The sequence below is a fragment of the Priapulus caudatus genome, unplaced genomic scaffold (genome assembly GCF_000485595.1).
Source record: "Priapulus caudatus unplaced genomic scaffold, Priapulus_caudatus-5.0.1 Scaffold359, whole genome shotgun sequence".
Taxonomy (NCBI): domain Eukaryota; kingdom Metazoa; phylum Priapulida; class Priapulimorpha; order Priapulimorphida; family Priapulidae; genus Priapulus; species Priapulus caudatus.
The window spans coordinates 253,659-267,867 of NW_014577420.1; the positions used below are offsets into that span (position 1 = coordinate 253,659).

General features: G+C 41.1%; 1 protein-coding gene across 2 annotated transcripts in view; it reads right to left on the reverse strand.

Annotated features, from left to right (window-relative positions):
• Positions 1–428: 428 nt before the first annotated feature.
• LOC106809501 (cohesin subunit SA-1-like) overlaps positions 429–14,209 on the reverse strand; it is a 19,112-nt gene continuing 5,331 nt past the window's right edge. Inside the window, exons 8-24 of one of the 2 annotated variants that reach the window (XM_014812589.1) lie at positions 13,582–13,705; positions 13,290–13,388; positions 12,914–12,993; positions 12,278–12,497; positions 11,731–11,845; positions 11,266–11,459; positions 10,973–11,062; positions 10,091–10,294; positions 9,073–9,231; positions 8,411–8,491; positions 8,055–8,147; positions 7,369–7,522; positions 6,654–6,787; positions 6,068–6,241; positions 5,372–5,580; positions 4,789–4,988; positions 429–3,592 (exon numbers count right to left, since the gene is read on the reverse strand). In XM_014812589.1, coding sequence (XP_014668075.1) covers positions 3,462–3,592; positions 4,789–4,988; positions 5,372–5,580; positions 6,068–6,241; positions 6,654–6,787; positions 7,369–7,522; positions 8,055–8,147; positions 8,411–8,491; positions 9,073–9,231; positions 10,091–10,294; positions 10,973–11,062; positions 11,266–11,459; positions 11,731–11,845; positions 12,278–12,497; positions 12,914–12,993; positions 13,290–13,388; positions 13,582–13,705 — 2,461 coding nt within the window. In that variant the 3' untranslated portion in view covers positions 429–3,461. The remainder of the gene's footprint in view (positions 3,593–4,788; positions 4,989–5,371; positions 5,581–6,067; positions 6,242–6,653; positions 6,788–7,368; positions 7,523–8,054; positions 8,148–8,410; positions 8,492–9,072; positions 9,232–10,090; positions 10,295–10,972; positions 11,063–11,265; positions 11,460–11,730; positions 11,846–12,277; positions 12,498–12,913; positions 12,994–13,289; positions 13,389–13,581; positions 13,706–14,209) is intronic. The other variant, XM_014812590.1, reaches the window with a different exon arrangement.

The window sequence follows — 14,209 nt, forward strand, 5'->3', positions numbered from 1 at the left end:
CAAATTACTGTAACGAAGAATCTAAAACACAATATTACACGCAGGTATGATTAGGTAGGTAGGTAGGTAAATTTAACAAAATCGAATGAATCTAGATGGCCATTTTCATTTTTGCCAAAAAGTGGACGTGGCTCGAAAGTAGGTCGACTGGCGTGCTCCAAAATAGGACGTTCAAACCTCTCCCATAGGAGTAACAACTATATGCAATTTGAAACATGTGGGTCAAATGGTTCTCAAGTTATCGTTGACCGTAGCAAAATGTTGACGGACAGACGGACGCACGACGGACGACACCCCCATGGCAATAGCTCATCTTGACGATGTCAATGTGAGCTAAAAACGACCTCTCACATAACACTACTAGCCAGGTTCTGTTATTATAATGAATACTACATTATACAGCTGATAAACTAGATACGACTGTTCAGTGAAATACTCACATGATATATGATCATTTAATCAATTGCGTGTGTAATAAAGGTAATACAACTTCAAATCTCAATACAGATACAAAGATCAACATGTTTCTTACAAAACTTCTTGTTAATGCACAATTTTTTTAGTATAGTACTTTCTATCCAAACGACAGCACAATTAGCTGATAATGCACAGTAAACATAAACGAACAACCATATGTAGCTTACAAAGAAACCCGCACCAAGCACATCCAACTGCCTGACAAGTTTCATGTGTTTTAACACCACAAAATAGACGTACTCGTGCTTGACACTTCGTCAAAACTATGTACCAAAAGAAAAAATCGAGGGCCGAACACTGGCTGACAATTATAAGCTACCACTTACGTGAAGATCAACAAAGATTGATGAATACTACAGGTATTAAATGCTGCTCCTGCTCGGTGTAGTTACATAGTATAATATTGTTCCCGATTAGGAAAGTGTATTTATCAGTCTAGTACTTTGGATATTGCACTATCTTCCTAATGTATGAAGGAAACCCATCAAAGATGACCGCTTATTATTCTTTCCTGTGTCTTTTTCATGTTTTACCTGCCTACGATAGTGTTTTTAAAATACACACTATGACTATCTACCATACTTTGAATATAATGTGAACACCTAAAATTTTAAACTGATTGACACCATACCAAGAAATATGACCTGCCCACAGAAGCAATCCTGTCTAAATCGTGTTGAAACAGTAGTAATCACAACAGGCACAAAATGTACACCACAAACTGCACGTTCAAAACTCATGTTCAGCAAACAATACAACACTATTATCACTACAATATAGATCATTAGTCTACGTGATAAACATCGACTCGTGTGAGATAGCGACGGGAAACTACACTATGCCCCTAATGGATTTTAAGCACTTATTATACATTTGTTTATAGTGGCTGCAACCAACTAACTTGAGCCACAGCCCAAGAAAACGGTAAGATCTCATGTTCTCATCATTACCCGGTGTTACAATAGAGCAAGTGTGGTGGCTTCCTGGCAAAGATAGACAACACCGAACCAGTAGCAATTTTTAACCCTAACCCGGCAGTAGCATTTTTACGTGGTAAGGTGTACCACAATAGGTGAAATGCTCTGAACATTTCCCAGAGATGACTTGCCTTCACGACCATGCCAGGTGGCATAACATTTCTAGCGCTGCCGCATACACGTACAACAAACTGGTGATATTATAGGCCACACCCAAACGACTTCTGTTTTTTTGCAACCCAAACGACTGGCAAAACTCATGCCAACAGAAGATTTTGTACGTTTCAAAGTTTTTGGCACAAATTTGAACAATATTGTACTATACTACTTAAATCTTATATATATATATATATATGTATTACTGTGTGGGACACATTGTAAGATGGATCTTAGTTTATCATAAATCGCTGTTAAACCTCTATACACATGAGGTTTATGTCATTTAGTATTTCGTAAGTGCATTGGTCAAGGCTACGATAACTGTTAAACAATAAACAGTATTGAAGCTATGCTATAGTTTATAGTTACATATGACATGGTATTTACATATAAATAAATATATATTGTTTTAAAACATGTGCAGTGTTCTTTTTCACAATAAACAATGTGTTTGAATATTGCCTGAAGCATCTTTGCAACAAATAAATTGGTCAATTATTTCAATTCCAAATTTGTACTTGTATATAAGTATATGCTAATATAGACGAAAGCTCATGTGGGTTACCAAACACCAGAAACCGTTTAAGAGTGACCTGTATACTATATAATGAAATAGGAGTTGCAGTTCATACGTACACAAATTATATCACCAGACACATAGGCATACTTGTACCACACGTATAAATTGTAAATGGCTTATAGTAAATAAAAAGCACAATACCATTGCTTTTAACATACGCACAATGGGAAGGGGATGTCTGTATAAAACTTACATATAACATACACAGTATATACATGACACGGCATCAACGTCTTCGATGTAAGAAGCTAACCCACCCTGCATATAACTAGGGATGCTGCGAGCAAGGTCAATGCAGCTAATCACACCACCTGTGCATTTACCCACTCCCATTATTTGAATTGGTCAAAGAACCATTTTCTACTTCAGATTGGTGCTGGCTCAAAAATACAGGAATGATTTCCAGTAATTATGAATATGATGCACCTCGTACTAGGACGAACTATTACAGTGTGCCTAATATTTACAGCAACAGAAGAAGTGGAAAAGACTACAACTATTGAGAGACGTGTAGGAAGTATGGCGGACATTGGGAAGAAATAGTTGACTTATTGATATTCACACTATACTGCAAGCATCATGGTCATATGAATGAGCCACACACGGTCACTTTACAATTGCAAGCTGTGACAATACGAACCATTTCCAAAAGGCAACATTTTTTCTACGATCCAAGTCGAAGTAGCCTTCCCATACAATGAAACCTTGATCAATGTACGCATTACATACTACGGGTAAAGAAACTTGAAAAATAGTGTGCAATTCCCAATAAATTGCCCAGTTAGGTGCCTAGGTTTTCAGCTGGCTTATAGGCCTACGCAAACTCTGTGTAGCAAACATTGTATCTACGCCGTTCATACTCGATCACTTGCTCTCTCTCTAATCATTAAAATATTCGTATCTTAATTCTACTAATTAGATAAAGATCCTGCCCAACTAGCTGCTACTACTCTTCTGCTCATTATTTACTTATGAGGATACAACCTCAGATTTTGAACTCCCTGGTAGTCAGAAACCAAAATGGCATGCCACATGTAGGTACAGTGAAGTCTATCGTCTGATCGCATTCACCTGACCTGTATGAAACACTACGAAACAAACGCGCAGCTCAGAAAAAAGAGCAATCGTCACAGACGCCAAGAGGCGGACTGGCCGCAGTTTCTCTCGCCAAGTCTACCGCTCGGTGCTGACACACCACCGCGGGTGAACCCTAGACAGCAATCATGCAGACGTCGTCGTTTCTGGGATATGCGTTCCCGGCGATCGTCTTACGTTTCAAATTCGCGCTCGGAGCCTTGCTCCGACTCTTCCTCCTCGAGCTGTTGTTGCTGCGTGACACGCCCCCGCTTGCTCTGCCGAGTCGCCTGAGCCGGCTGCGCATCCACATCTCCAAAATCTGCTACAGCAAAACGGCAAAGAATATTGCGTCAAAAACCTCGAGTACGATCGATTAACATTCACTTAACAAATAGCAATTCTTAACTACATTTGTGGTAGTTTCTCCATATGTTAATCAATTTATTAAAAACTTTTCAGCATAGATCCGTGGGACTTGTTTCAGTTCAGTTAAAGAAGATGCCCGATGTGTGCGTGTGCATGCGTGCATGTACAGGTACGAACGTTCACGCATGTGCCTACACAAGTTACGTATACGTCACACATAACTCACGTTCGGTGCGAATGCATCGGCCCCACGCGGAGCAATACATTCATATAAAATAAAAGTGTTAATGACACTGTTGCTCACCTTGGGTGTGATAGAAGAGGGAGGGGGGATATATAAAGCAAGAGTATATATGGGAGAACTCCCATTATATAGCATATCTCCCATTATATACTCTTGATAATATATATAAAAATATATACGCATGATAATTATAAATTTTGATGCGAAAATAATGTTTCAGATCTGAAAGTCTGAAATCTGGGCGAGAGATGGCGCTACGCCTAAATGATCGCCATTTTGGTTTTCGATTATCGCGCAAAGAAAAACAATAAAAGGTTCCAGTCAAATTACTGTAACGAAGAATCTAAAACACAATATTACACGTAGGCATGATTGTAGAGTTGTTAACAAGTTAGATTGACATTTTTCTGTTATTTTTGTCAAAGGTACGAGTGGGTAGTACGCAACCACAAGTTATCTTCTTGAATCTCGCTACCACCCAAAAAAAACTGCAGTAAACAAGCAGTTTAGAATGACTCAAAAGTAGGTTGACCATACTACCTAATTTGCATAATTAAAAAAAAAATATCAAAACCCGTGTGATATGTTTTGGGCCAAGTCCTTATTCATTCACATACCAAAAATGAGCAAAATCCGTTGAACCTGAACTGACTTATGGCCATTTCCATTTTTGCTAAAAAGTGGGCGTGGCTCGAAAGTAGGTCAACTGGCGTGCTCCAAAATAGGACGTTCACATCTCTCCCATAGGAGTAACAACTGTATGCAATTTGAAACATGTGGGTCAAACGGTTCTCAAGTTATCGTTGACCGTAGCCAAATGTTGACAGACAGACGGACGTACGACGAACGACGCCCCATGGCAATAGCTCATCTTGACGATGTCAAGGTGAGCCAAAAATGACCGGTACCTAATTCTGCCTTTCTCTTGCCGCGGACACGGCGCGGCTTGTGTTCTTTCGGCTCGCGGTGCTTCTGGACGGTGGGTTCGAACTCGGACGCGTGCGAGCCGTGGTGCAGCAGGCTGTTCTTGTAGGTGACGTATGGCGACCACTCCTCACCGCGTATCAGGTGCGGCGCCTTCGACATGTGCTTCTCCAGGTATTGTAATCTGCAAATCGAATCCAATAATGACAATCGAATAATCAAATAATTGATTTAATCAAATCACGCCGATCGTCGGTCGATCGGCCGTTCGCGAGCATCCGTCATCCTTGTTGTATATATACTAACATTGTTGTACAGCTTATCTGAATGCTTTTACGATGCTCCAGGTTCTAAGAATTGGTAAGCTCTGAGCTATATGTAGCGATAGCTGGTGTGAATACTTGCATAGGTTTTAAAGGTTCTACCACTGCTTCAGCTGCTTCTATCACTGCTTACATTTCAGGCAGTAAATCATACATCCTCCCATACATGCAAGACCACCATGGACCTGTTCACTGACACTGCATACACTGCTCCATAATGCAATAACTAAATATTCACACGTACACTGTCTTCTTGTCTTGCTTCATCAGTTTGTTTGAGAACTCGCACATCAGATCGAGGAAGGCGATGTTTGGAGGAGGGCCGCGGGGGTCGTCGGGGTTCTCCAGCGGCGAGAGCGCAAAGATGATGCCTTCTCTGTGAAGAGAGGCTATAGCTACACGGTTTCTCACCAAATCCAGGCCAAACGACATGGAGAACCTGCGGCCGAGCTCCTGAAAACGTTAGCAAGAATTTAGTAAGCGTTACATAGTCTGTTTGTCTGCGGCCGAACTCCTGAAATGTTAGCAAGAATTTAGTAAGCGTTACATAGTCTGTTTGTCTGCGGCCGAACTCCTGAAATGTTAGCAAGAATTTAGTAAGCATTACATAGTCCATAGTCCATAGTTACATAGTTTGGCACAAAGTGACACTGGCAATTTTAAATTCATCTGCATTTTCTTTACTTGCTTATAGCAAACAAAACGACGGCTTAAGTACCAACCGTGATGTTTGGCGATATTTGAAAAAATTAGAAACTGTTGTTTCCAAAGAGCTATTGCACACGTATGCGATAATGCAGCGTGGCAGGGGTCAGTCGCTGCATCTATGATGGTTGTTCATTGTTGCTGCAGTGTCTTGGCTTTTACTACTACAACATTTTACTCCGTCAACACAAAAGCAAGCATCTGATTATCTATCGCCTGCACACTCAAGACTTACCTTCAGAGCTGAGAAGCCTTCACTTCCTCTGTTGACTCTGCCTCCTTGTTCAGCCTGTACCTCTTTGAAAACTGATGTCAAGCTTACTGCCAGCGTTCGGGCGCACGTCACCTTGTTTATTTCGCGCGACTTTCCCAGGGCTGACTTGATGATGTCACCGTAGTCATTGTAGAACTATGAATGAAACAGAAAGATTCTTCCTACTAACAACAAATTCTGGAAACATACGAAAGGTCTAAAACAGGGTTGAATGCAACATCACGCATTATTTTGATGCATGTGGCAATCTTAGATCACCTACCTTAGTCACAGCTATATCGACACAAAGAACAAACTATGCCACCCATAAGATTTATTGTTTACGATAACCCAAAACAGTAAATTACTAAGTTAATAACAAATCAGTAATACAACAAATAAGTTGGTAGATAAACTCTTACATAATGCACACAATATAGTATAAGTTTAATATTTAATCGGTCTCATTGTGTACAGTATTTATTTTTAAGTGCCTTTAATAAATCAAAGTTAATAACATTAAATTTAACAAAAAGTAGGTTGTGAGGCCTGCATCAGTCTAACTCACCCTACAATAATGCTTGAACACGTCAGCTGCAGTTCGGATGCTGACGATGTTATACACGACGAGTTTACAGAAGGAAGCCAAGAAATTTCTCCTTTTGTGAAGCTCTTCAATCTTTTGGTGCTCATCTTGGTCCTCTACAGAAGATTGCGAATTTAATAATACATGAAAACACATGGCCACCCGGTAATTAATCTGCGATAACCAAGTATCACCCAATAAATGTATAATTTTTAATGTTATTAGCTGCTAACACTTAATTCCAACTTAATCATTAATGCAATTAATGAAACTCAATTATAGTTGTTAGCCGAGGCTATCGTTAAGGAATAAATATATCAATCGGCGACAAACTTTACAGATTACTCAAACAGAGGCTATTTCATTGTTTAACGCTAATTATTTTATCATTATTTAATTAATTTGCAATAACCAATGAATGTACAAATTTACCATTAGCGTTAGCCGAGGCTATCGTCAAGGAATCAGCAATTTAACGCAGATTAGCTGACTTCGGTTTTTTTCCCCATTTGTTCCTTCCTGCTATTTTGGTTACTTGGTAAGAGTAATAAACGGGCTAACCACCCTACCTTTAGGACACGCCATACTTTCAGGATACCCCACTTCTTTTTTGCTTGTCGTGGATCTTTAACCCAAGGGCTGGACCCACACTATGACACTTCCAATATTTAACGCTATGTGAGAGGTTGACGCTCACCATCCTCATCCTCTACGAACACCTTCTCGTCTATGAAGCCACCGAGCTGACCCTGCAGGTTCTTGTCCGGCTCGTAGGTGAGTGCTGCCAGCACAGCGGTGTGCATCAGCTGCTTGCTGAAGATGATCAGCAGATCGCATATAGTGAGGAACGCCTATTAACGAGAAGCAGAAAATAATTTACAAGCCTTAGATCATTTCGAGGCAATACTTTCTCGTGGTCAACGATAATGCAAATGACCATTTGAATTTATAGAGGGTAAATTCATGCCCACCAATGATTCTCCCAATTCCACCAATTATTTTGAATCAGATTTTAAAATAAGGATTTCAAGCAATCTTTCTGACCATTACAATACTTACTGGTACTGCTTTCATAACAGCAAGCATTTACAGTAAGGCTAACCCAGACAGGCTTAGAACAACCGTGTATTGTTACTTTCGACCGAACTTTGTTGTTTCCCTTGTTATTGGTTACTGTATACGCCCTATTTTTCGCGCACAGATATTTTCGCGAATTCAGACTTGACGGACAATTTCGCGAGTGGTTAATTTCGCGGTCAGTGAAGAACAGTGTGTTGTTATTTTTGCGGTCAGGGACGTGTTCGCGATATTCGCAAAAAATTAAACCACCGCGAAATATACAGCGTATACAGTACATGATCGTGCCAACAAACTGTAGCTCACCTCCTCTTCCACAGCATCCTGCGCGGACATCATCAATGTTCTTAACAACGACATGAATTCGTTCAGATTTCTCTTCAGCTGCTTCATTGCAGGCTGAAAGCCACATACATGTATATTTAGGAATGGGAAATGCAATGAAGCTAAAGATGGAAAGAGTAATACTACGGGGTACAATGATACATTCCTACTGAGTTTTTACTCAGTGTCGTTAAAGTCCACTTGCAATGCTTATTCCTATCAACTACACACACAAATGTTATAAAATATTACCAAAAAACACAAGTAACTACATACACATATCACTTCAAGCACGCTATTATGCATAATATTAGGATGATAGCCCTTACTAGCCATACCTTATCAGGATTGTGATTGTCCAAATTTCCCAGGCTCCACATTAGTACGTAGGAACAGCAGTTGATTGACTTACACAAAATCTATAAATAAATTACATTGTTAACAATTGAAATGCCCCTAGATTTGGAAGTCTAGAACATTTTTGAAAAACTAAGGATTGGAATTTTACCTCCTAACTAATTAAATCTCATTATGCACAATATTAAACAAATTAAAAGTTAATAACATTAATTTTAACAAATTAACCTAAAAATAATTTGATTGTGTCTTAGTAGTGTTGTCAATCGGTTGTAATTTCGTAATCGATCATCGGTTGGACCCAAGTAACCGATGACCGGTTACAATCGGTTACTCGGGGTGTTGAATGCCTGCGTGTGCATGTACGTGTGTGCATGTATGTGCTTGTTTAGCCCTGTTTACTACTGTATACATGTATGTTAATAAAGGATAACTTGTATAGTAGCGATGATATCTCTGATTCTCATCACTTTTCGACGTTTTTTTGTTCAAGTTTTACATTTATTTCGATTTTTTTCGACGAAATCGATTATGGATTTTGATAACCAAGCGCTTAGTTCGAGCCACTGTTCAACCGATGATCGTGACATCACTATGTCTTAGTGATAACAACATTAATCACTAAATGTAGTGGTTTCCCTACCGCTTCAGGCAGATGCTTGTCTTCAGACGCTGCTTTTATGAGAGCCATTAGTGCGTCCCATAGATTATACGCCGTCATATCGTGGCAGCTGGAAAACGACGTGATGCGCTTCATACTCGACATTAATGCAAACTCCTCGTCCTCATCAGCATCTTCACCCTGGAAATACATACCGTTACGCATAGTGGTTTAGCAACGTGCGAAACAGCACACATCCTGACAGCTGTACACGGACAGTGTGACAGTTGCCATATCTGCGCATTATAAGACAACTGAAATTTACTACATGAAGTCATACAATGGCTTCTCTATACTGTCAAAAGCATGAAGAAGATAAGAAATACAAATTGTTGCGACCAGCCTCCGCATCACGGCACGGACACACGTGCAGAAAGCAAGCACACACACACACGGCATGAGAACAGCAACTATTTATTTGGCCAATCTATATATGTACATATATACTAGCACACAGACACCACATATTACTAAATCCATATGATACAACACAACCTACAACCCTACTTCATCTCCTCTACAAACACCTGACCACAAATATGCAATCAAATGACACCACTCATCACTACAGCCACCTTACCACAAACACACTGACAAATAACACCACCCACCACTACCAACTACTATACACAACATTACTACTACAACATTGAAACCTGGCTACAAAAACAAACAAACAACACCACCCTCCCCCGCAACCACCCCGACAAACAAACGCAAACAAATGAACACCACCCGCCATTACCAACTACTACACACAACATTATTACTACAACACCAACACCTGACCACAAACGCAAACAAATGACACCACTCATCACCACAACCACCCCGACAAAAAAATACAAACAAACGAACACCACGCACCAATAGAAACACGTGATCACACACGCACGAGCAAAGACACCACCGACCTCTTCAAACAAACGAACACCACCCGCCAACAGAAGCACGCGATCACACGCACGCACGCGGGCACGACCAGAGACGCGTGACCAACCTCTTCGATGAACGTCTGGTAGGCCTCGCGGAACTTCTCCATGAGCTGGTCGAGCAGCGTGGCGCGCGCCACCTCGCACTTGCCGCGTATCGCGTACTCGTTGCCGCACAGCAGCTCGACGGTCTTCGCGCACGCCTCGAGCACCTCGCCGTCCGTGTGCCGCAGCACGACCTCGTGCACCAGCTTCAGCAGCAGCTCCAGACTCTGCAGTGGGGGAGAGAGCGCGGCGACGTAGCGCGATTAGCAGCGACATCGCTGCTATTACTACTACCCTATTATTCTCATTACTATTACAGACAAGAAGATACAACAGCACTGGGTAGTGTGCCGCAGCACGACCTCGTGCACCAGCCTCAGCTCCAGACTCTGCAGCGGGGGAGAGAGCGCGGCGACGTAGCGCGATTAGCATCGGTGCGAATGCAACGTTACTACTATTATTATTACATCAACAGACAAGAAGATTCGAGCTACAATGACACTGGATAGGGGAGCCACACTGAATGAGTTCCTGATTTCAGCAGCAGTGCTAGACTTTGTGGGGGAGAGCGACGCCAACGACGATGTACTGATTAGCAATGCAACATTACTAATATTATTATTACTACTACTCTGAATATTATTATTATTATTATGATATCAACAGACAAGAAGGTACGATGACACTGGGTAGGGAGCCACACTCGAATGAGTTCCTGATTTAGAATAATTGAACGCCAAACTTTACGTACTGCATTGCATATTGCTACTGCACTGACGTAAGTGATAGCTTGTATTAATCAAGTTCAGAACCACAGGGACATAGGTAAAAACTGTTATTGTATTATAGAAAATGTTATGCATTCAACTACACGTCTGGTAAAACACCGAGGATAATGGCCTTGCCTTTTCCTGGCGGCTCGTCGTGTAGATTTCCAGTTCAAAATACTGTGGAATGCTCATGAGATTGGCAATTTTTTCAGGATCTTGTATGTACTGGTGACAGAAAAACAAACAAACACAAATGTATCTTTTTAAAAAGAATGTTTGCCAGGTGAATACCCAGCATGCACTCTCTCATATCTGTGAGTGAATATTCTGAGGGTAAATCCACATCTACAATTAAGTGAAACTTAAACTAATCCACTTTTTAAAAAGGTTAGACCCAAACAGATTGTTACAGAGCAGATTATCGTTACCTTAGATAGTAAAGGAGGCAAGGTCTGGATAAAGTGCTCCGTCAATTTGACTTTGTCGTCAATGATTTGCTTTTGCTCTTTTGTCGACAGTTTGCGATTCGGCCCGCGGCCAACAGGTGGCTCCCCAGTAGCTGCTTGTCGTACACAGCAACATAAGATCTCAATAAGACTAGTTTCGTATCTGTCCTCCAGTTCTATAGATAAGAACAAAATTAAAATCAGTAACAAGACAATTAGTTACTCCACATTCATATAGTACATGCAACCTCGAGGAAAGTGTTGACGAAACGCGGAAGCTAGAAAAATATGCAAAAACACCCTAAAAACACGGGAGATGTAGAAATCTAGTGGCCTGAGCTGAAGTGAAAGTAATGCCCTACTGCATTCAACACAATAACACACTATGGGAGCTTTTCCAATACAAGTTTTCTCTCGTAGTTCAGGAGTAGGTTGGTAGGTACATACGCTCTTCTCCTTTGCCAGATTCCTCCAAGAGCAGATCTGTCATGCACTCCCAGTCCTTCATCATCGGGTGGTTGTCTATCAGGCTGTCCACAAGGTACGCACCGTGTTCGTGCAACTGAAACCAACGAAAGCGTTCGAGTCGATGTTTCACCAGAACTGGTGGGCAAGCACACTTTCACAAAAACTGTAGTAAAAACCAATCTTTAAAGATTGTGAGAATTCAGTCAGTTATTCCATTCTTTGTTCAGTATTCCTTATCTATTCTGTCAAAACCTGACTGAACCAAATCACTCAGATAAAGCAGAAATCTTTATACATCGCACAAATCCCTTTTAACTTAGACAGCAATTAATCACAGTAAAACATGTACATAAACCATGTTCCTAACCACACGGCTCTAAACAGCACAGATGGAAAGGGTCATTAAAACTGCTTTCAATTCGACGAATCTAACGATTGCCACGACTAACTTTACCACAGTACAACGTACCTCCAACTCGATAAAGAACTGCACCAAGTCACGTACAACTTCACCACAGTCACGTACCTCCGACTCGATAAAGAACTGCACCAGGTCGCGTATGAGTGGCGTGTTGATGCTGCGCTTCTTGCCGCGCTTCGTCTTCGCCGGTTCCATGTCGTCGTCCAACGTGAACAGCTTCTCGTTCAGAAACTCGCCGGCAGCCTGCGCCACCTGGCGGTGCGACGAGTAAACGAGCTCGTACACGTGCTCGCAGTCCTTGTCCGAGAGGATGTCCTTGTGATTCCTGCGTGGGCGTGGCGTGAAATAAGAGATCATTCTTATTCGAGGGTCGTATTCTTCAGGGGGCTCACGTTTCAATAAAAATCTAACACTTCTTCGAAATAAGACTCCTTCTTATTCAAGGGTCATATTCTTCAGGGGGTCAAGTTTCAATCGAAATCGAACATCTCTTTACGGCACACAACCCTAAATGACTGATCCTATATACATCTGCCTGCTAACTCGACTGAAACCACTTCAAACATGTCAAAGCTAATTAATGTGCGTGGAATGATATTCCTGTATATGTCACTTTGTTCAATGACAGAACAAACACATATATTTGATGAATTTCAATGAAGGCCTCTTAAATTTTATCTGCTCAAATGTTTCCGATTCAGTTCATATATATTTTAAAATATAACTAAGCTAAATACTCACTTTTGAATTGCGATGACCAGCTTCACACCTTGGACAGCCACATCATACTCCTTGTCTAACGTCATCGACACTATGCGATCCTAAAGCAAATTTTTCATTTGGTTCATTACCATGGTAACTACCACGTACCAAGTCTAGACTGCTGTTATTATGAACACTGGTTGTGCTGTTCCGGAAAAAGTTTTTTACTGCTAGCACTATGATGTGATCTACGTTGCTGACTAGCAACCCGTCACGTTCTTCCTTAATCACTTGCATACTGCCATGGATCAACACATAAAATAAGCTCTCTGAAAATTGGCATACACTGCGAAACTAGTTGGCAACACCCACTGACACCGACATTGAAGGGGCAATACTGCATTGTGCTCCGTACCTTGAATTTGTTCGTAAACAATTCCATTTTTGGTCCTAGTTCTTCTGTCTGGTACAGTGGTAAGAGTGACTGTAGGCACTTCAGTCTCACGTCTCCCACCTGCATGGATATACAAATTGCCATTCAGCAGAATGTCAGCAAATCTACTCCACAGAATTTTCTCAGTTAACACCTGCACTTAGGACACAACCAGGAGACCAAAAGTCAATAAACGTGTAATCGACCTTATTGGATTTCATACCCAAAACAGATGATAACGACATAATCATTTAACACAAATATGAAAACCCACCTTGTCATGTAACGTCCAGCCTATGTACTTCAGATAACCGTCATCCAGAAACATGTTTGGGTATTTCTTCATCCAAATACCGATCTCGCCCATGCAGATAGATCTGATGTCGGGCAATGTATCTCTACAAGTAGGACAGACATGATATAACCATGTTATGTATCACACATGTGACAGTATGTAAATCAGTGTTTCTCCTGGATTAAATCATAAGCGATCGGGCCGAGTTAAACAAGTGAATGCTGACGTGCTGCCTTCAGCGCATTCACATTAAACATGCCCAGGCCACAATTAAAAAAATATTTGTTTGCCCTCACCCGACCCAGGCTGAAAAGTTTGTGTTGGTAGGTAGGCTTTTTTTGAGGGGCGTCTTTTTACAAATTCAGCATGTCTACATGCTTGGGTGTGCTTGTGTGGAAATACCTTTTATGTTGAATGTTTGTTTTGCTTGGTACATATGTATTGCCTACAGATTTATATAATATGTGAATGTGTAAGGCTAGTAGTGTTGTCAATCGGTTGTAATTTCGTAATCGATCATCGGTTGGACCCAAGTAACCGATGATCGGTCACAATCGGTTACTCGGGGTGTTGAATGCCTGCGTGTGCGTAACGTCGTGTGCATGTA